The sequence below is a fragment of the Coregonus lavaretus genome, assembly GCF_964263955.1.
Source record: "Coregonus lavaretus genome assembly, chromosome: 8".
NCBI lineage: Eukaryota > Metazoa > Chordata > Actinopteri > Salmoniformes > Salmonidae > Coregonus > Coregonus lavaretus.
The window spans coordinates 42,226,305-42,249,763 of record NC_139995.1 but is presented as its reverse complement, the minus strand read 5'-3'; the positions used below and the strand labels follow the sequence as shown (position 1 = coordinate 42,249,763).

General features: G+C 47.0%; 1 protein-coding gene across 1 annotated transcript in view; it reads left to right on the top strand.

Moving 5' to 3' along the window:
- The window catches only part of LOC311134352 (neurofascin-like), a 118,431-nt gene that overhangs the window by 44,002 nt on the left and 50,970 nt on the right, over positions 1 to 23,459 (top strand). The window contains exons 4-19 of the mRNA XM_084168001.1: positions 1,229 to 1,334; positions 7,003 to 7,199; positions 7,569 to 7,691; positions 9,417 to 9,587; positions 10,123 to 10,173; positions 13,851 to 13,965; positions 14,142 to 14,323; positions 14,441 to 14,578; positions 14,774 to 14,917; positions 15,119 to 15,230; positions 17,492 to 17,658; positions 18,148 to 18,295; positions 18,551 to 18,675; positions 20,262 to 20,363; positions 20,501 to 20,698; positions 20,860 to 20,930. Of these exons, the coding sequence (XP_084024127.1) occupies positions 1,229 to 1,334; positions 7,003 to 7,199; positions 7,569 to 7,691; positions 9,417 to 9,587; positions 10,123 to 10,173; positions 13,851 to 13,965; positions 14,142 to 14,323; positions 14,441 to 14,578; positions 14,774 to 14,917; positions 15,119 to 15,230; positions 17,492 to 17,658; positions 18,148 to 18,295; positions 18,551 to 18,675; positions 20,262 to 20,363; positions 20,501 to 20,698; positions 20,860 to 20,930 (2,150 nt within the window). The remainder of the gene's footprint in view (positions 1 to 1,228; positions 1,335 to 7,002; positions 7,200 to 7,568; positions 7,692 to 9,416; positions 9,588 to 10,122; positions 10,174 to 13,850; positions 13,966 to 14,141; positions 14,324 to 14,440; positions 14,579 to 14,773; positions 14,918 to 15,118; positions 15,231 to 17,491; positions 17,659 to 18,147; positions 18,296 to 18,550; positions 18,676 to 20,261; positions 20,364 to 20,500; positions 20,699 to 20,859; positions 20,931 to 23,459) is intronic.

The following is a 23,459-nucleotide window of genomic DNA, read 5'->3' as shown; positions in this document are numbered from 1 at the left end:
ATGAGGCTGGGTCTGATAGATGAGCCTGGGTCTGATAGATGAGGCTGGGTCTGATAGATGAGCCTGGGTCTGATAGATGAGCCTGGGTCTGATAGATGAGCCTGGGTCTGATAGATGAGGCTGGGTCTGATAGATGAGGCTGGGTCTGATAGATGAGCCTGGGTCTGATAGATGAGGCTGGGTCTGATAGATGAGGCTGGGTCTGATAGATGAGCCTGGGTCTGATAGATGAGGCTGGGTCTGATAGATGAGGCTGGGTCTGATAGATGAGGCTGGGTCTGATAGATGAGGCTGGGTCTGATAGATGAGGCTGGGTCTGATAGATGTGTAGTGACAGTACAGAGCAGAGCAGAATGACCCCCAGTGCTCAGTGATCTAGAAGTGGACAAGGGCAGAGAAACAGTGGGGAATCATCTGGCTTAAGTGAGCAATTAAATATGTATACAAGAGTGAGCACAGCTGTGTTAAGGCCAGAGGGAGGGGAGAATACACAGAGTCAATGGAACCCAATCATCTACACCATAGCCCAATGCTCTCCTCTCCTCCTCACTTCACTTCTCCTGGATATGGCTGATGTCTGTGTGTGTGAGTGTGTTTGTGTGTGTGTGTGTGTGTGCTTGGGGGTTGTGTGATGTCTGGTGATGTGTCTTGTCTGTTGCGATGTCTTAATCTTTTTAGATGTACAGTACATGCCTACCAGGGCTAGTGCCTAGAGGTTGCTTTGGAAAATCCAGTACTGAACACAATATAGAATATATCATAAACTGGCTGGTTTGAGCCCTGAATGGTGATTGGCTGAAAGCCGTGGTATATCAGACGTATACATGTACCACGGGTATGACAAAAAAGTTACGTTGGTTAATAGCAATAACCCATCTCGGGGGTTTGCGGTGTATATGGCCAATATACCATAGCTAATGGCTGTATCCAGGCACTCCCCATTGCATTGTGCATAAGAACAGTCCTTAGCCGTGGTATATTGGCCGTATACCACACCTCCTCTGGCCTTATTGCTTAATTAGAATATGGGCTGAATCTTGCTCTCTCTAACTCCTTTTCTCTCTCTCTCTCTGTTTGCATTCTCTCTCTCTCTCTCTCTCCTCTCTCTCTCTCTCTCTCTCTCTCTCTCTCTCTCTCTCTCTCTCTCTCTCTCTCTCTCTCTCTCTCTCTCTCTCTCTCTCTCTCTCTCTCTCTCTCTCTCTCTCTCTCTCTCTCTCTCTCTCTCCAGTGAAGCAGCCTCCCACCATAGGGAAACAGTCGTTGAAGGACTACATTGTTGATCCCAGAGATAACATCATCATTGAATGTGAGGCCAAGGGGAACCCCGTGCCAACGTGAGTTACACACAAATACCTCCTCTCATCGCTCCATCCCTCTCTCTGTCCTTCCCTCATCCATCGCCTCCCTCCTCCACTCAGCTTGTCGTCTCTCATTTCTCACACCCTCTCGCCCGCTTTTTCTCTCTCTCTCTGATTATTTCTATTGTCTTTTTGTTAGTGATTGTTTCGTTCTCTCTTCATCCTGCATACTTTCCTACGCCGTCGTTCTCTCACTCTATCCCTCCCTTTCTCCCTACTGAAGCTGTCTCCACTTGTTCTCCCTCTCTCATATTTACTCTCCAGCTCCTTATTTTATTCTTGTTTCTCTTGAGTCCTCTCTCCCCGTTGTCTCCCTCTTTAACTCCCCCTGCCCTACTGTCAACCTACCATGTCACTCTGCTCTCTCTGTCTTCCTCTGACTGACTGACTGTGACAGTTATACTGGGTGACAGTCATGGTTGTGAGCATGAATAGGTCAGCTCAGCACTGCTCTGCCATCCTTCACCACATTTCACCCCCCTACCCTCCACCTGAACCCCATTCCAACCCCTACCTGAACCCCACCAAACCGCCACCCCATACTCATTGGCACACTTTGCCCCAACCCCCTGTCGTGACGTGACTTACATTAATGTGATGACTGTTATTTATCGAATCAACTAACTATGTTTAATTGTCACTCGATTAAATTAATCATGTAACAATTAATTCATTAGGAATTTGGGGCTCCACGGAATGTGTTATCATCTCCCGAATTAAACTCTTAGAAGATATGTATGTTATATATCGATAACAGTCACTTATTAAATCATTACCTCAGTCTCATTCTGAATGTCGCATTATCCTTGAACCTGCAAGAACCCTAACCTTATTGATGAATCAGCAATACACAAATTGGCTTAATTATTTATTTACTAACTAACTAAATAATAGCACAGAATAAAAACACACACACACGGTATAGGTTACTGATTGCTAACGTAATACAATGAAAACAGGTCCCTAGTGGACTGGACTAACAATAGCATGACTTATTGGTTAGAGGAAGGAGGGGTCAGTAGAAAGAGAGTGAAAGGGAGAGACAGAGATTCAAACTATCTTTGTTACATTTGGAAACTATGCTCACAGTAATCATAATACTTAGCACCCTAACCAACGCTCATTCGGATATGAAATGCAATGTCTCCTAGAGATGAACGTACTTTGGTGCGAAAAGTGCAAATCAATCCCAGAACAACAGCAAAGGACCTTGTGAAGATGCTGGATGAAACAGGTACAAAAGTATCTATATCCACAGTAAAACGAGTCCTATATCAACATAACCTGAAAGGCCACTCAGCAAGGAAGAAGCCACTGCTCCAAAACCGGCATAAAAAAAGCCAGACTACGGTTTGCAACTGCACATGGGGACAAAGATTGTACTTTTTGGAGAAATGTCCTCTGTTCTGATGAAACAAAAATAGAACTGTTTGGCCATAATGACCATCGTTATGTTTGGAGGAAAAAGGGGGTCGCTTGCAAGCCGAAGAACACCATCCCAACCGTGAAGCACGGGGGTGGCAGCATCATGCTGTGGGGGTGCTTTGCTGCAGGAAGGACTGGTGCACTTCACAAAATAGATGGCATCATGAGGAAGGAAAATTATGTGGATATATTGAAGTAACATCTCAAGACATCAGTCAGGAAGTTAAAGCTTGGTCGCAAATGGGTCTTCCAAATGGACAATGACCCCATGCATACTTCCAAAGTTGTGGCAAAATGGCTTAAGGACAACAAAGTCAAGGTATTGGAGTGGCCATCACAAAACCCTGACCTCAAGCCTATAGAAAATATGTGGGCAGAATTGAAATCACGTGTGCGAGCAAGGAGGCCTACAAACCAGACTCAGTTACACCAGCTCTGTCAGGAGGAATTGGCCAGAATTCACCCAACTTATTGTGGGAAGCTTGTGGAAGGCTACCCGAAACGTTTGACCCAAGTTAAACAATTGAAAGGCAATGCTACCAAATACTAATTGAGTGTATGTAAATTTTTACTAGGATTAAATGTCAGGAATTGTGAAAAACTGAGTTTAAATGTATTTGGCTAAGGTGTATGTAAACTTCCGACTTCAACTGTATATATTTACGCGTATCTTTCCTTGATTGTCGTCTCTGTTGAACCGCTTTCTCAAAAAGGTTTTGAGTGTCACTTCGGTGAGACTCTGCTTTTCTTCGAATCGAGTGTTCGTTAGAATAGATACTTCAGATGTACCAACGGTTGTCTGAGAGGGTTGTCCTTCCCAACTCGTGTCTTTAGTGAAAGTTCTCTAGACGACTATACATGCCAGCTGATATGATAAGGTCTAGTGCGTTTATCTGCTTCTTCACCTCGTGGAGAGGTTGAGAGTATCACCATTTCAAACGTATGGACTACCGTCTCATGTTTTCTGGTCTGTAAAGTGTCAACCATTTTAAGCCGTGGGGCTTCCTGGTCTAAAGGTTGATTTGTCTTTCAAGCCTTTATGCTCTGGTAAAAAGGGGCATTCCATCACGCCAACACGATCTCTAATGTCACTTGGGGTGTGGCTACTGACTGGCAAGAGTTTCTATGAAAAACATTTATCTCATTTAAAAGGCTAATATCACATTGCTATCTTCACAAACGTATTTTCATACTTAATCATATATTTTATACAACTTTTAGATGCAAACCTGATAACTGAAATGTGTACACTTTCAGCGACACAGTTATTTAGTAATATCATCCTTAATGACATCACAAAACAACAATAAACAATATGACATGATTATTAGATCCCCACCGACCATTCCAAACAGATTGGATCTTAACAACAATGTTCCAATGTCCAATCTTTTGATGTTAGAGTTTTTAGGCGGCAATCTATCCCTGTAACACAGAGACATTCCGATCACCAATATTTAGGATTGGCGCGAGGGGTCATAAAACCCCCACATCAATCCTTACTTTGCTCATTGTGGTCCTCTGTAGCTCAGCTGGTAGAGCACGGCGCTTGTAACGCCAAGGTAGTGGGTTCGATCCCCGGGACCACCCATACACAAAAATGTATGCACGCATGACTGTAAGTCGCTTTGGATAAAAGCGTCTGCTAAATGGCATATTAATAAGAATGACCACGGGAGAGAGAGAGTGAGATCTGTAGATTGTTGCTTCTCTGTATTCTGATCTTGGGCTTCTCACGTGGGACCATCACATGAGAGTCATGACACCCCTAACCCCGTAAACCCACCTCCACTTCTATTCCTCGATTCCAAACCATCCAGCCACCACATGACAGTCACCCCATGACAGCCAACCAGCCACCCCATGACAGCCAACCAGCCACCCCATGACAGCCATCCAGCCACCCCATGACAGCCATCCAGCCACCCCATGACAGCCATCCAGCCACCCCATGACAGCTATCCAGCCTCCACATGACAGCCATCCAGCAACCACATGACAGCGCCATCCAGCTCTCCTGACATTACAATATGATCCTCCTCCTCCTCCTTTTTCTTCCACCTAGGGAAAGGGGATACCTATCCAGTTGCACAACTGAATGCTTTCAACTGAAATGTGTCTTCTGCATTTAACACAACCCCTCTGAATCAGAGAGGTGCAGGGGGCTGCCTTAATCGATGTCCACATCATCGGCACCCGGGGAGTAGTTTTTGTTTGGGTTAACCTTGCCTGCTCGGGGATTCGAACTAGCTTTCGGTTACTGGCCCAACACTCTTAACCACTAGGCTACCTGCCGCCCCTAAAAACCTGAACCTCTCCCTCACTCCCCCTCCTCTCCCCTCACTCCCCCTCCTCTCCCCTCACTCCCCCTCCACTCCCCTCCTCTCCCCTCACTCCCCCTCCTCTCCCCTCACTCCCCTCCTCTCCCCTCACTCCCCCTCCTCTCCCCTCACACCCCCTCCTCTCCCCTCACTCCCTCTCCTCTCCCCTCACTCCCCCCTCCTCTCCCCTCACTCCCCCTCCTCTCCCCTCACCCCCCCTCCACTCCCCTCCTCTCCCCTCACTCCCCCTCCTCTCCCCTCACTCCCCCTCCTCTCCCATCCACCCCCTCCTCTCCCCTCACTCCCCCTCCTCTCCCATCCACCCCCTCCTCTCCCCTCACTCTCCCTCCTCTCCCCTCACTCCCCCTCCTCTCCCCTCACTCCCCCTCCTCTCCCCTCACTCTCCCTCCTCTGCCCTCACTCCCCCTCCTCTCCCCTCACTCCCCCTCCTCTCCCATCCACCCCCTCCTCTCCCCTCACTCTCCCTCCTCTCCCTCACTCTCCCTCCTCTCCCCTCACTCCCCCTCCTCTCCCCTCACTCCCCCTCCTCTCCCCTCACTCTCCCTCCTCTCCCATCCATCCACCCCCTCATCTCCCCTCTACTCAATCCCCCTCCTCTCCCATCATGCCAGTAGATGGCATAATACACGACAAGGCATGCACACACACACACATTTAAATGTACATTTTAGTCATTTAGCAGACGCTGTTATCCAGAGCGACTTACAGGAGCAATTAGGGTTACACAGACAGAAACACACAGACACACACACACACACACACACATACACACACATAGACACACACAAACCCTTAGTTCTCCTGTGGATGTGTAACGTGGCTCTGACCAGCTGAGCACAGTGATCTCATTCAGGGGTGCTTTTTGTTTGTTTTGAGGCACAGTGAAGGTTTACATTACACACACTCACAACACACACACTGTTACACACACACTGTTACACATACACACACACTGTTACACATGAACACACTTCCCAGGAAAGTAATTGTACTAGAATAATGTGCCCAGTTGACTATTCATGCTCATGGATCACTCAAAGAGGGATCAATCACTCATTCAGTCCCAAACAGTCCTGTTGGCTTCCATACAGCCTCATAGAGAGAGAGCCATTGTCCTGCTGTAGCTCTGGTCCTACGGCCTTGGTTCTACAGTCTGCCACAGACAGAGCTATGGGGCTCCTCTCCTCTCCTCTCCTCTCCTCTCCTCTCCTCTCCTCTCCTCTCCTCTCCTCTCCTCTCCTCTCCTCTCCTCTCCTCTCCTCTCCTCTCCTCTCCTCTCCTCTCCTCTCCTCTCCTCTCCTCTCCTCTCCTCTCCTCTCCTCTCCTCTCCTCTCCTCTCCCCTCTCCTCTCCTCTCCTCTCTCTCCTCTCCTCTCCTATCCTATCCTGTCCTCCCCCTCCCCTCCTCTTCTCTCACTCTTCACCTCTTCTCTCCCCTCCTCTCCGCACCGTTCCTCTACTGTACAGTATGTTATGTAAATATGACAGTAAACACACTCTATAATCCCCTTCAAAATAGCAGCCCTAGCAGTTATGCAACCACATGCTGTATTCATTGGTTAACCAATCAGAAGAGCTTCTGAAAAACACCAAAAACATTTTGTGTGGTTGCACAGATACAGATTAAGCCTTTTCTCCTGGCCGTTAAAAGCATTTCTAAATGGAGAATCTTCTCAGATTTAGGCTTAATCTGGGTCCTATTGAAGTCGCTCAAAACCCCTTGGTGGTTGAGATGAAGAAGTATTAGTCAGTGATGTCATCAACCAGACTAGGAAGAATTGTTGAAGAAGGATGTTGAGATTTCTGACATCACTGACTAATCCTGTAGATGGTTCTGACCCTGTTCTGTTGTGTTCTGTTGTTTCCATGGCAACTCAGGTTCTCATGGCGACGGAACGGGAAGTTCTTCAACGTGGGGAAGGATCCACGGGTGACGATGCGGAAGCGCTCGGGAACTCTGGAGATTGGCTTCCGGAGCGGAGGGAGGCCAGAGGACTATGAGGGAGAATACCAGTGTTTCGCTTCTAACGACTTTGGAACGGCGCTGACCAGCAAGATCCTACTACGAGTGTCGAGTGAGGAGTCTGTTAATACACATCCATGCACACACGCACACACACAAGCACACACTCACACACACACACACACACACACACACACCCTCTGACACTAGAAATCTGTAGACTGTGAATATGACTTGTAATAAGTATCTAATGCACAGGAGGTTGGTGGCACCTTAATTGGGGAGGACAGGGCTTGTGGTAATGACTGAAGTGGAATCAGTGGAATGGTATCAAATATATCGAACACATGGTTCCCAGGTGTTCGATGCCATTCCATTTGCTCCGTTCTGGCCATTATTATGAGCCGTTCTCCCCCTCAGCAGTCTCCTGTGATCTCATGTCATCTAAATATCTCTCTCCATCTGTTGCTCCCTCTGTCAGAGTCCCCTCTGTGGCCTAAGGAGGTGTTGGAGCCAGTGGTAGTGGGTGAGGGTTCTTCCCTAGTCTTGGCCTGTAACCCTCCTCCAGGCCTGCCCCCTCCACACACCTTCTGGATGAACAGCGGTGAGTCTAGCTCTCTCTCTGTATGTTTGTATGTTTGTCTGTCCCCCTCTCCCTCTGTGTCCTTCTGTCCCTCTTTATCCAGTCGTTTTGTCCTCATAGGTGACCTCATCAGCTCTTCTGTCACTTTCTCTTTTATGCTATCGCTTTATTTTGTCTCTCTCTCTCTCTCTCTCTCTCTCTCTCTCTCACTCTCTCTCTCTCTCTCTCTCTCTCTCTCTCTCTCTCTCTCCCCCCTCTCTCACTCTCTCTCCCCCCTCTCTCTCTATCTCTCTTTCTCTCTCTCTCTCTCTCTCTCTCTCTCTCTCTCTCTCTCTCTCTCTCTCTCTCTCTCTCTCTCTCTCTCTCTCTCTCACTCTCTCTCTCTTGCTCTCTCTCGCTTTCTCATTCGTTCACTCTCTCTCCCTCCTTACTATCGCTCTGTCCTCTTCTCTAGTGGTGTGTGTTATTGCTGACCCACTGTAAATCTCTGTGTGTGTGTGTGTGTATGTGTGTGAGTGTGTGATTCTCTGACTCTGCTGGGTAAAGAGCTGAGAAAGCAGAACCAAGAGCAGGCAGAAGCCATTTATAGAGCCCAGACTGAAGTGGTCCTTCACAGCTAATGGTGTCGCTATACTCTCTGGACTGTACTCCACTACTCTCACTTCACTACATCTTTATTAGCCATGCTAATAATAGCCCTGGGGCCGCTATGAACATAATACATACAGTAGATTAGAACATACAGTGATCATAGCATTATGGCACATTGCCCAGTCACAATTACACACCACCACTACATTAGACCACCGGCTGGGTGACCTCGGGCACCGTCAAGACAACCAGGATTGGCCCTGTCGCTCGTCTTGGTTACAGAGTGTGTGATCATCTGTCGGGAGCGTCTGTGTGTGTTAGGAGTTAACGTTAACACAGAGCCCCAGAGCGACAAGTCCCAGTGCCACATCATCACGGAGGATGACCACTAGAGCTGAACTAGCTGGCACCATAGATATAGAATCCTAGATAGGATATATTGTCTATGCCTGGCCCCACTGGCTACCACTGTATGTCCAAACACTGCTAGAGAGAACAGACATGGTACTCTATTACACGTTACATACACTCAGCCCAGGGCCAGTCTAGTTAGGAGGTTAAACCAATGAGACCAAATTACAGTGTTTAAAGGGTAACGTCTATTTGATCTTTATCCTATCTGGTTGGGACTGACTCTGTTTTTGAGATGTAGGCTACTCAGCTTGGCCAGTTTCGTGAATGCCTCTGAAATTAGATCATGTTATGGTTCATTATGAAGCATACAGTCTAAATGATTTAGTATCTTTCTCACTCACTCTCTCTCCCTTCTTTCTCCCCCATACTTACCTCTCTCTCTCCCTCTCCCTCCTCCCCCCATCCTTACCTCTCCCTCGCTACATCTCTCCCTCCCTCCTTCCTCTCTCTCTACCGCCTCCCTTCTCTTTCTCTCTCTCTCCCTCCCTCCTTCCTCTCTCTCTACTGCCTTCCTTCTCTTTCTCTCTCCCTCCCTCCTTCCTCTCTCTACTGCCTCCCTTCTCTTTCTCTCTCTCCCTCCCTCCTTCCTCTCTCTCAACTGCCTCCCTTCTCTTTATCTCTCTCCCTCCCTCCTTCCTCTCTCTCCACCGCCTGCCATCTCTTTCTCTCTCCTTTCCTTCCTTCCCTCCCTCCCTCCTTCTCCCTTCCTCCTTCTCTCTCCCTCCTTCTCTCCCTCCACAGCCATGATGTCTATAACCCAGGACAGGCGTGTGTCCATGGGTCTGAATGGAGATCTGTATTTCGCTAACGTTCTGGCTAAAGACTCACACACAGACTACAGCTGCAACGCCCGCTTCCTCTTCACACATACCATCCAGCAGAAGAACCCCTTCACACTCAAAGTGCAGACCAGTAAGTAGGCTACACACACACACACACGTATCCCTACACCAACCAAAAAGTATTTGAATGTAGCCGTGTTCTATTGTTGTGTGTGAATAGGATCATCTATTGTATGGTCAACCAGTGTGCCTCACATGAAATATGAAATATGAGATGTCTCCCTCTAGAGGTGGCCTGAGGCCATGACATGTACAGTATGTTATTTTACCAGGACATTCTCCTTTGTTCCTCAGTGTGTGTTGTGCCTGTGTTCTCTCCTACGGCTCTGCCACAATTGTTCCTGACAGAGGATTTCTCCACAGTGCCCATCTGTCTGTAAGAAGTTGACATTTCTCTTTTTCTGACGCAGGGGAGAAAGCTGCTCAGTGCTCATCCATTCTTACAGCTCTCTTGGAACTGGAAATCAGCCCCTAATGTCATTTTTTTTGTTGATGCATTAATTTACATTTTGTGCATGTGAGTGTGTATGTACAGGAGTGTCTCTGTGCGTGTGTGTTCTGCATGCTGTCAGCCCTGTGTGTGTGTGTGGTGTGTGTTTTTTCAGAGGAGCCGTATAACGACACTTCCTCTGTCAACTCCACTGACCCATATGGCGGTGAGTCCAGTCCAGACACACACTCTTCCTGTTACCCCCTACTCTTCACCCATAGCAGTACCCGGTCATCATCCTAATACAGCTAGCCATGTAGCCTAGCCTGCTAATACTAACCAGTCAGTGCAATGGATCTGTTAACAACACAGCTAGCTAACACAGCTAGCATCATAGTCTAGCCTGCTAATCTGTCCACTCAATGGATTTTCTTTCAATACTGTTAACATTATTTCCAGACTGATATTGTCCTTCAATAGCAAGCACCTTAACCTTAACCATGGCCTGCTAACCAGCCAGCTCAGCCTTACTAAACTGAATTTAATTCAAGTGTTGCGTGTTTTATTTACACACCCTTCTGTTTTCAATGAGACTCACCCCTCTCACAGGCAAAATATAACACTGGGTTGATTGCCCATAAGGTCCTTTATCCTTGCATATCCTTCTCTCTCACAAGCTGACTCATTGCATATGCAGTAACTCAGCAGCTGACAATAGGCCAATTGAGGTTGTCCCTTAACTCAACCAATGTCAAGCATGCCCTTAGAGCCTCTCCAAACTAAGTTAGATGTGACAGTAGAGCTTTGTGGAATCTCCCTGGGTACTGTAGCAGTCCAAGAGGGGGTTAGAAAGGTCTCCTCTTCCTAAAATACATCTCTCCTTGGTCTCTCCCCCCCTCGCCCTCCCCCACAACCACACACACACACACACACACACACACACACACACACACACACACACACACACACACACACACACACACACACACACACACACACACACACACACACACACACACACACACACACTCCACCCCTGTATCTAATTAATTGCCCATCACTTAGAGGAATGGACAGAGTAAAGCTTCTCCTCTCCTACTGCTTATCATAAAGCCCTTAACCCAAGCCCATTTCACAGTCAGCCCATAGCCAGAGGGGGAACCAGTGGTCAATGTTATTACTACCCTGGCCTTGGGGAGTAGGCCTGGGAGTGATGGTATGTGTACCTTTGTGAGGGGACTGTCATAGGAACAGAATGGGGACTGCCCCCAACTAACCCCCTATGTGAAGGTCGTGTGGCGGAGGTATAAAAGATAGGCTGAGTAAACAGGGATGATCCTAAATCATGCATACAATCATGCATACAAATAAAAGCATTTGTATTGATGATATGTTCATTCATTGTTATAAGCATGTAGTCACATGCGTGTTCACACACGGAGAGAGAGCATAGGAGAGGGATAGAGCTGCACCACCTGTCATAATGAGTATCTCTTACACACACACACACACACACACACACACACACACACACACACACACACACACACACACACACATACACAAACACACACACACACACACACACACACACACACACACACACACACACACACACACACACACACACACACACACACACACACACACTCCACCCCTGTATCTAATTAATTGCCCATCACTTAGAGGAATGGACAGAGTAAAGCTTCTCCTCTCCTACTGCTTATCATAAAGCCCTTAACCCAAGCCCATTTCACAGTCAGCCCATAGCCAGAGGGGGAACCAGTGGTCAATGTTATTACTACCCTGGCCTTGGGGAGTAGGCCTGGGAGTGATGGTATGTGTACCTTTGTGAGGGGACTGTCATAGGAACAGAATGGGGACTGCCCCCAACTAACCCCCTATGTGAAGGTCGTGTGGCGGAGGTATAAAAGATAGGCTGAGTAAACAGGGATGATCCTAAATCATGCATACAATCATGCATACAAATAAAAGCATTTGTATTGATGATATGTTCATTCATTGTTATAAGCATGTAGTCACATGCGTGTTCACACACGGAGAGAGAGCATAGGAGAGGGATAGAGCTGCACCACCTGTCATAATGAGTATCTCTTACACACACACACACACACACACACACACACACACACACACACACACACACACACACACACACACACACACACACACACACACATACACAAACACACACACACACACACACACACACACACACACACACACACACACACACACACACACACACACACACACACACACACACACACACACACACAGAGTGTTAGTAAGGTTGTCCTGTGACTGAGACAGCCATGGCATATGGTTTACATCATTTTCATGCTCATCAAACCATTCAGTGACCACTCGTGCCATGTGAATGGGGACATTGTCATCCTATGGGTGCATAACCATGGTAGCCAAAATAATGGCCAAACTAATGGCCTGTCTGGCATTTTTATACATGACCTTAAGCATGATGGGATGTTGATTGTTTAATTAACTCAGGAACCACACCTGTGTGGAAGCACCTGCTTTCAATATACTTTGTATCCCTCATTTCCTCATGTGTTTCCATTATTCTGGCAGTTATGTCCTGTGCCAGTTGTCTGTACTAATCCCTGAGATCCTCTCTCTCCAAGTGTCACTAACAACACTGCCACGCTCTCTGTTTGCAGGGCATTGGAGATGCTAACCGTTAACACATTATTTAATCCCATAGGCCTACAGATCAGATCTGCATCACAGAAGAAGCTAACGCTAATTGTGGCTGGTTTATTATAGCGCCATTACTTTTGAGGCTAGTTCTGTTTAATGTGGGTTAACCTTCTAACTCGACCTAATGTCTTTAAAGTTTGGTAACACTCACTTTTGCCATATATGTCTTACTGTCTGATGAAATGCTGTATTCATTTATATGTGTATTATTTAGAATTTTGAGGTAAAGGGTAAGTACTGTGTTATGAAATGTATCATTAGTTGAAATTATGTTGATTTTGGTGAATTATCCCGTCAATAGCACACACTTTTCTGTCCTTAAAATGCAACAAACAAATAAGCAGCTCACAGCCACGAGTGTTGCCACTGATCTATGTCTAAACTTCCTTCATGACGCAACACAACATTTCTGATACATTATCTTTAAGAGGATAAATCCTTTAATGCCGAACCCTGAACCCGACAGAGCGCATAAGGTTCTGGAAAGGATCCAAACGTTGGCAGGGGGAAACATTAGTGATTTAACATCACCCTGCAGTGGTGTTGTTACATGAAGCATGTCACTGAAATATCTGAACTCAGCGACCCGAAAATATGCTCTTTAAATTAGATCAAATGATTTCCTTAGAAGAAGAAAGAAAATAAAAGAAAAAACAGTATGTTTTCTGTTTCATCAGGCTTGTCACTCTGTTTTATTAACAGTTTCTGGTCTCTTTTCTCTGGCGGACTGAAAGTTGGAGATCAACGTAGTTGTTTTTCTTTGTTCTCTGGTTTAAATGGCACGCCAGGGGGGTTGACAGACAAAGGAACAGCTAACAGGTTGATCTGGCTGCGGAACAAACAGGAAAACAAGCCAAAGCTACATGGGGCGACATGAAGAGAAGGATGAGGACATTCTATGGATGTAGATTAACCATTTATTCCATTTGCTTGGCAGAGACGCTGACATAGAAGCATGAAAATAATCTACCGATTAGTTTTCCTCTGTCTCTTACCCTTATAAGGAGCTTGTACACTTATGGTGTCGGAAGTGAGTTTTGGATTAAACATAAACTCCAATGATTATGTTTGATTAGAATTTGGATGAAGGTGAATGTGTTGAATATTTAGTGTGGGTGTGATCATGGTTGTGTGTGTATTAACCCCTTCCTCTCCTGTCCCAAGGTCGTAAGGTAGCAGAGACCACCCCTACCTTCCTCTCCCCCACGGGGACTGACAGCTCAAGGATGATGGTGCTGAGAGGACAAAAGCTACAGCTGGAGTGTATCGCTGCCGGAGTGTGAGTGGCTGAAATACACACGCCCTCGCACGCAGACGCACACACACACACATACACACACACACACACACATACACGCACACATACTGTATCTTTTCTCAGGAAAAATAACACCCAATCTCACTCCCCCCTTTACCTTTTCCCCCTCACCCACTCTCTCCCTATCCCCCTCTCAGTCCCACCCCCATTATAAAGTGGTTTAAGAAGGGAGGAGACCTGAACCAGAAGGTGAAGCTAGACAACTACAATAAGACTCTGCGTATTGACAGTGTGTCAGAGGAGGATGCAGGGGAGTACATGTGCATGGCCAACAATCAGATAGGAAGCATCCGACACTCCATCTACGTCCAGGTTAAAGGTATACACGGAGGGGGTGTTTTGTGTGTGCGCGTGTGTTCGTGCGCGTGCGCGCGTGTGTGTGTGTTGATATTTGGGGTTGACCATCTCGACCAATGGCATCTCTTGTACCCAACAGCGGCTCCCTATTGGCTGGACAAGCCGTCCAATCTGGTGTTAGCGCCGGATGAGAACGGTCGTCTGGTGTGTCGGGCCAATGGGAACCCCAAACCACTCATCCAGTGGCTGGTCAACGGAGAGCCTATGGAGAGCGATAGTGAGTCGTTCATCACCCTGCTGTGTTCTAATGGACATAGAGTACCATCATTATAAACCAACTCAAATCAGCATGTCTATTGCCAACCAGTTTTCACTATTTACATTTATCTCCCTCATCTCTTTCTCTTCTATCTTCTCTCTTCTCTCCCCCCTTTCTCTCCCTCTGCCCTCTACCTCTCTCCCCCTCTCCCAGGCTCCCTGCCCAACCCCAGCAGATCGGTGGTAGGTGACACCATCATCTTCCGCTCGGTTCAGATAGGCAGCAGCGCTGTGTACCAATGTAACGCCTCCAATCACCATGGTTACCTGCTGGCCAACGCATTCGTCAGCATACTGGGTAAAGAGAGGGAGTGGTGTTGGTGGTGATGAAGATGATGATGTTGAGTGATTAAGCTATAATTAAATAGGACTAAATATATAAATTCATTCTCTCTCATTCTCTCTGCCCTCCTCTCGCTCTCCCTCTCTCTCCTCTTCTCTCTCTCTCTCTCTCTCTCTCTCTCTCTCTCTCTCTCTCTCTCTCTCTCTCTCTCTATAGACATGGCTCCCAGGATGCTTGGTCCTAAGAACCAGCTGATAAAGGTGATAGAGAACAACAGAACCTTCCTGGACTGTCCCTTCTTTGGCTCGCCATTTCCTGAGCTACGTTGGTGAGTTTACTTTATTAGGATCCCCATTAGCTGTCGTGCAACAGCTACTCTTCCTGTGGTCCACACAAAACCCAAACTACATATGCTAGTGAGTATGGAAAGATAGACCCAGATAGAGGATAGACATTACCTTCTGAGGAGATACGATTCAACAGTGCAAAAACTGTCAAAGTTGTGTGGTGTCGTGGAAATTACCACCAGGGACTCAAAGTCAAACTTAAATGACTCATTCTTTATCGTCAGTTAACTGGAGAGGTTCCAACAAACTTAATGCACCATAGTACAGTCGTGGTCAAAAGTGTTGAGAATGACACAAATACTAATTTTCACAAAGTCTGCTGCCTCAGTTTTGATGATGACAATTTGCATATACTCCAGAATGTCATGAAGAGTGATCAGATGAATTGCAATTAATTGCAAAGTCCCTCTTTGCCATGAAATTGAACTAAATCTCCCAAAAACATTTCCACTACATTTCAGCCCTGCCACAAAAGGACAAGCTGCCATCATGACAGTGATTATCTCATTAACACAGGTGAGAGTGTTGACGAGGACAAGGCTGGAGATCACTCTGTCATGCTGATTGAGTTAGAATAACAGACTGGAAGCTTTAAAAGGAGAGTGATGCTTGAAATCATTGTTCTTCCTCTGTTAACCATGGTTACCTGCAAGGAAACACGTGCCGTCATCATTGCTTTGCACAAAAAGGGCTTCACAGGCAAGGATATTGCTGCTAGTAAGATTGCACCTAAATCAACCATTTATCGGATCAAGGAGAGAGGTTCAATTGTTGTGAAGAAGGTGTCAGGGCGCCCAAGAAAGTCCAGCAAGCGCCAGGACCGTCTCCTAAAGTTGATTCAGCTGCGGGATCGGGGCACCACCAGTGCAGAGCTTGCTCAGGAATGGCAGCAGGCAGGTGTGAGTGCATCTGCACGCACAGTGAGATGAAGACTTTTGGAGGATGGCCTGGTGTCAAGAAGGGCAGCAAAGAAGCCACTTCTCTCCAGGAAAAACATCAGGGGCAGACTGATATTCTGCAAAAGGTACAGGGATTGGACTGCTGAGGACTGGGGTAAAGTCATTTTCTCTGATGAATCCCCTTTCCGATTGTTTGGGGCATCCGGAAAACATCTTGTCCTTAGAAGACAAGGTGAGCGTTACCATCAGTCCTGTGTCATGCCAACAGTAAAGCATCCTGAGACCATTCATGTGTGGGGTTGCTTCTCAGCCAAGGGAGTGGGCTCACTCACAATCTTGCCTAAGAACACAGCCATGAATAAAGTATGTTACTAACACATCCTCCGAGAGCAACTTCTCCCAACCATCCAAGAACAGTTTGGTGATGACCAATGCATGATGGAGCACCTTGCCATAAGGCAAAAGTGATAACTAAGTGGCTTGGGGAACAAAACATCAACATTTTGGGTCCATGGCCAGGAAACTCCCCAGACCTTAATCCCATTGAGAACTTGTGGTCGATCCTCAAGAGGCGGGTGGACAAACAAAAACCCACAAATTCTGACAAACTCCAAGCATTGATTATGCAAGAATGGGCTGCCATCAGTCAGGATGTGGCCAAGAAGTTGATTAACAGCATGCCAGAGCGGATTGCAGAGGTCTTGAAAAAGAAGGGTCAACACTGCAAATATTGACTCTTTGCATAAACTTAATGTAATTGTCAATAAAAGCCTTTGACACTTATGGAATGCTTGTAATTATACTTTAGTATACCATTGTAACATCTGACAAAAATATCTCATAACACTGAAGCAGCGAACTTTGTGAAGACCAATACGTGTGTCATTCTCAAAACTTTTGACCACGACTGTACACGTCGGTCGGGAGCTCCGCCGGGACAATCCCATTAGTTATCTTATATACTGCTTACACAGACAAGTTATATTTGCATGATTTACATTATTCATTATTCATTATTAATTCATCATTAATGTTTGGTTCCTGCATGTGACTGACCAATACCTCACGAGGCTTCTTCTCTCCAAGCTGAGACCTTGAAACTGAGATATATCCCTTTCGGTTCTAAAAGCAATGTTCTGGACATACTGTGAAATTGCTTATACTGATAGTGAGGATTCCTCCCAGGCACGATTAATCAGTCACTTGCATGAACCCAGTCGAATTGGTTATTAGAAAAGCACAAACATAAAATGTTCCTTCACAGTGGCTACGTGTGGGGATGTGCATGTGTGTGTGTGTGTGTCTTACCCTGAGTATTTTCCCCTCTGTGTGTGTGTGTGTAGGTTTAAGAATGGTCAGGGCAGTGGTCTGGACGGTGGTCAATACCGGGTCTACATCAATGGGAGCCTAGAGATCAAGCGTGCGCGGGCTGAGGACCAGGGGACATACACCTGTGTGGCCAGCAACATCCTGGGCAAGGAGGAGAACCAGGTCCGCCTCGAGGTCAAAGGTTAGAGCGCAACCAATCACATCACAGCACCACTTCATCCTTCTGTTTTTCTGTTTCCTTCTCAGTACCAAATAGCCCCTGTGTTGATGCCGAACAGTTCCTAGTGCCTTATCAACCTATGGTGTTTTGGATTGGATCATCCATCCTTTCTGAACACTTTTATCACAGCTAACACCTCTCCTTTCTCAGAGCAGACGACATTACTTAGAGATTCACATTAGACATTTATATTCTGTAGTCTGTTTATTATTCTCATTCATCCCATTTCAAAAGAAAGTGGCCTTAATGTCATCCCATATCATGAGAAAAACTACTCTTGATCTAATTGGTTGAGCTCCAGCTGTTCAGGAATTCCATGTAAGGCATTTGGCTTCCCTATCTCTCCCCCTAAATTTTCCGGATATGCATGCGTGTGTGTCCTGTGTGTCTGTCCTGTGTGTGTGTGTCCTGTGTGTATCCTGTGTGTGTGGTGTTCACGGTTCGTTTCAGAGCCAACCCGTATCGTCAGGGCTCCAGAGCACCAGTCGGCAATCAGAGGCACCATGGCTCGTTTTGACTGCCGGGTCAAATCAGACCTCACCCTGCCCATCACTGTTACCTGGCTGAAGGATGACAAGCCCCTCTCTCTGGGATGGAGGTGAAAGACTCCCCAAAACACAAACAACTCAACAACAGTTTTCTCTACCATCAGCCTTTAAAGGCTCGAACTGTAACTTGATTGATTCCTGTGTCCATGGGATGAAATGCACAAGCAATCCATGCAACAAAAACACACAAAAACAATGGTGTTGAAAGGGCATAGCGATAGTTAAAGTGTAATAACATGTAATAGTGATGTTCTGTAGTGTCACGTTATAGTGATAACATGTTTCCTCCCATGGCTGGTCTGTAGGTTGAAGAAGGATGAGGATTCCCTGTCCATCCCTAATGTCCACGAGCAGGATGAGGGAACATACACCTGTACTGTTAAAACAGAGATCGACCAAGACACTGCCTCAGCACGCCTTACTGTGTTAGGTACACACGTACACGCACACACACACACGCACGCACGCACGCACGCACGCAAGCACACACACACACACACAAACACTACACACACACACACACACTACACAAACCCAGCAGGTAGGATATGTAGGTGGCAGGTAGCCTAGCGGTTAGAGCGTTGGGCAACCAAAAGGTTCCTAGTTTGAATCCCAAGAAAATCTGTCGGTCTGCCCTTGAGCAAGGCATTTACATTTTTGTCATTTAGCAGACACTCTTATCCAGAGAGACTTACAGGAACAATTAGGGTTAAGTGCCTTGCTCAAGGGCACATCAACAGATTCTTCACCTAGTCGGCTCTGGGATTCAAACCAGTGACCTTTCGGTAACGCTCTTACCGCTAGGCTACCTGCCGCCCTAGTAGTCATTATGTACAACATTTTTGTAATTTAGCAGACTCTCTTAGCACTTAACCCTAATTGCTCCAGGTTCGCTGTCAATAATGGCTGATCCCTGGCCATGACCCCACTCTTTGAGGGTGTCTCAGGGGGAGTTGGGAATGCAAAGAAACATTTCAATTTCACACCTCACACTCGTACAGGTTACCCATTTGTACATTCAGTGAAACAGGACAAATATAAGCACCCCCTATTTGACCTTTGAACCCAGCTACACAAACTGTCAAAGTCTTCAACATGGATGTGAAAATATTCTACTTTCATTGTACAAATCATCTTCTCATCAACCCTCATCTTCTTAACATTGTTGTGAGCCCTCATAGATAACTCTTCTTGATGTTTTTAAAGATTGAATGAATGTGCCTTGAAATTGTTGCATGTTTGACTGTCACTGTATTTACTATCACTATTGACTACTATCAGACTTCTGTTACTAATAGTTGTATATGTAGACCGTGGTGGATCGTACTGCATAGTTTCCTGGTTGTTTAGTTGTACTGCTCCAGAGTTAAGGTTCCCCTAGGTACAGATCTAGGATCAGCTTCCCCTCTCCCAATCCTAACCTTAACCATTAGTGTGGAAAATGCTAAACTGACCCAAGATCAGTGTCTAGGGGCAACGTCACCCTGCACCAGTTGTAGTACTGTAGTGGATGGGGGTTGCTCCACTGTACTAATGCTCTGACTAACCTCTAACCTTTAACCTCTAACCTTCACCCCCCTGCCCCCCTCACAGAGGATGCCTCCCTGTATCCTTCACAGTCTAGTGCCTTGCCTGCAGGTAACATCCGTGGCCTTTTCTACCTCTCTCTCTCTCTCTCTCTCTCTCTCTCTCTCTCTCTCTCTCTCTCTCTCTCTCTCTCTCTCTCTCTGTCTCTCTCTCTCTCTCTCTCTCTCTCTCTCTCTCTCTCGCGCTGTTCTCTGTTTCTGTCTTTCTATATTTTTAGTGTAAATGTGTCTATGGGAGGGATATTTGAGCGTGTGTGCGTGCGCGTGTTCATATCCGTGTGTGTGCTTATCAATGTGTGTGTGTGTGTGTGTGCATGCACGTGCTTGTGTGTGCGTGTAAGTGTGTGTGCACGCACTCATGTTTGTGTGTGTGTCAGTGTGTGTGTGTGTGTGTGTGTACCACCTAACTCCATGGCCCTCCTTTGTGTAGACCGTCCTGACTCTCCCATTGACCTGGAGGTGTCTGACCCTGCAGCGCGCAGCGTACGACTGACCTGGATACCTGGAGATGACCACAACAGCCCCGTCACACGTAAATACACACACACGAAACTACACAATACATACGTTCAACCGTTCCAGGGCCTGTGTCACACCTCTCTCTCTCTCTTTTTCTCTCTTTCTCTTTCTCTATCTCCCTCCCCCCCCCCCCCCCCCCTCTCTCTGCAGAGTTCCTGGTTCAGTTTGAGGAGGACCGCTGGGAGCCTGGCCAGTGGCAGAACCTGTCTAGTTACCCCGGAGACCTCAACTCTGTCATCCTGCAGCTCTCTCCCTTCGTCAACTACCAGTTCAGAGTCATCGCTGTCAACTCTGTGGGCAAGAGCCGCCCCAGCAGCCCCTCGCAAAGATACCAGACCAGCGGAGCCTGTGAGTCACTCACCGGGAGGGAGGGAGAGAGAGGATGGGGGTAGGGATGGGGGTATGGAGGTGTTAGGAGGATGTTGGGTCAGACCTTTCTCCAGCCGTCCCTCTCCCTGATGTAATAGCCAGAGAGATCACATTCTCCTCTGTGTCACTGTGTGTTTCAGCTCCTGATGCTATCCCTAGTGGCCTGAAAGGCTGGGGCACCAAGAACACAAACATGGAGATCAGCTGGGAGGTGAGAGAGAGAGAGAGAGAGAGAGAGAGAGAGAGAGAGAGAGAGAGAGAGAGAGAGAGAGAGAGAGAGCGAGAGAGAGAGAGAGAGAGAGAGAGAGAGAGAGAGAGAGAGAGAGAGAGAGAGAGAGAGAGAGAGAGAGAGAGTTTTAAATAATCTTTATTGGGTCTGGGAGCCCACCACACAATAAATACTCATACAAAACCGCATTTACACATCAATTAAAAACACAACTCCAATTCCTCCTCCACAGTAACTGAACACAACAGCCTCTGAATACCCCATATACTCATAAACAGATCAATATTGTTGACAAGTTTATAATAGGCAAACTCAAACCTTAGTCTCGCTGCCAACATTCCCTCCAGCATTCCCACCACATCCACAGACCCCTGTCCCCGAATACTGTTCTTTCGGGTCTTCCATATCGCCAATTTTGCTGCCCCTAACACAAAATTAAGCAACACAACTACATCTTTCTGACTAAACCTGTACTTTGGCCCAAATATATACAGTTGGGAAGAGAAAACCTCTCCCAACGTTGAGAACCAATTAGTGATCAGGTCAATCATCCCGACCAACCTGGGACACTGTAAAAACAGATGTGCCAGAGTTTCAGACTCAGCACAGAATGGACACCCCTCCCCAACAGTAGGATCCAGGTGTACCAGATACATGTTGGTGGCTATGGCTCCATGTATTATCCTCCATTGGAGGTCAGCTGTCCTCTTATCAATAGGCAGTTTGTATAATGATCGCAAACAGCCTTTTGGGGAGGCACCTGGACCAAGCACACCCGCCCACCTCGTCGATTTTACCCCTTCCAGGGAAGAGGCATGGGACACCTTTACACATATTCTGTACATGGCCTTCTTTCCCACCTCCTTGAACTCCCCCAGCTCCGGGGTATCGAAGGAAAGCAGCATCCCCACGTCCTCCTCGAATGCCCCCGCCGCAGCACTAACAATCAGTGCAGGGAACACATAATCCAGACCCTCCTTCCACCGATCAGAATTGGAAGTGTCAGTCACATACTGCAGATGAAGTACTGGCAAGGAGTCACAGACCTCAGCGACGACCTTCCTCAGTAGGCGAGACGATCGGATCCCCGCTCTTTCTCCCAGCTCCTCCAACGACCTATTCCTGATCCACATCAGATGACCCAGCTTAGTACACCCCACGCCTAACAGGCATGAACGTAGGCTAGCTGAACCCAGAACACGGGACTGGATGGCAGTGTTGTGAAAAAGAGGCTCTTCAAAAAGCCACATCCCTGGTGGCGTGCAGGCCTTACGGGACTTGACCAGAACTCTCCAAGCCTGCATAACAGACTCATAAAATGGAGTCAGGCCAGGCAACTCACCCCCCTCCAGCTTTAAGAGGAAAAGGTGCTTGTCTAAGCCCAAACAGCCCGCTCTCCTCATCAATGTGTAGGCTGTGTCAACCCAGCTAGAACCGTCACTGTACAACAGTCTCTGGGCTGCTTGAAGCCGGAAAGCCATGATCCTGGAAGAAATGTCCACCAGGCCTTGCCCACCCTCGTGCAGTGGCAGGTACAGGGCTGAAGCTTTAATCCAATGTTGTCCAGACCAGAAGAAATTGACAAGGGTCCTCTGAAGCTCTTGTATCAGACCCTTTGGTGGCTGTAAAATCATTAGTCTGTGCCACAGGGTAGAGGCAGCAAGATTATTAGCTACCAGTACCCTTCCCCTATAAGACAGCTGGGGCAGCACCCATTTCCACCTAGACAATCTGGCACACACTTTCTCCACTACACCCTCCCAGTTCTTTTTCTGAAAGACATCGGAGCCTAGAAAAACCCCCAAAGTCTTCATCCCATCTCTGCCCCACTGAAGCCCCCCTGGTAACCGTGGAGCGGACCCCATCTGAAGCTGGCCTGCCCACAGCGCTTCACTCTTTCCCCAATTGACTCTAGCTGAGGAGGCCCCCTCATACACCTTTAAAGCGTCTGAGAGAACCTTAACATCCTCACCCCCTGTAATAAAAACTGTCACGTCATCTGCATACGCAGACAGTGCTATCGTGGGACCCTTCATTACACCTGGCACAGAGAAACCAGTAAGCTTCGCTCTTAAAAAACAAAGCATTGGTTCAAACGCCAGACTGTATAACTGATGCCCCTTTGGACAGGGATGGGACAACTCAAACCACCCCCCACCTTCACCATACACGAGGCCCCAGCATACAGTAAATTCATCCAAGACAAAAAAACATCCCCAAACCAAAGGCTTTCATTGTTTTAAACAAGTACTGGTGGTCCACACGATCAAAAGCCTTCTCCTGATCCAAAGAAAGTAAACCCACATTTACATCAGACAGTTTACAAATGTCTAAAACATCTCTTATTAGAAACAAGTGGTCAACAATAGAGCGATCAGGTACACAGTAGGACTGGTCCTTGTGGACCAACAATCCCAGATACTCTTTCAACCTGTTTGAGAGACATTAAAAAATATATATATATTCTGCACACAGCAAAGCAACAGGTCTCCAATTTTTTATGAGAGCCAA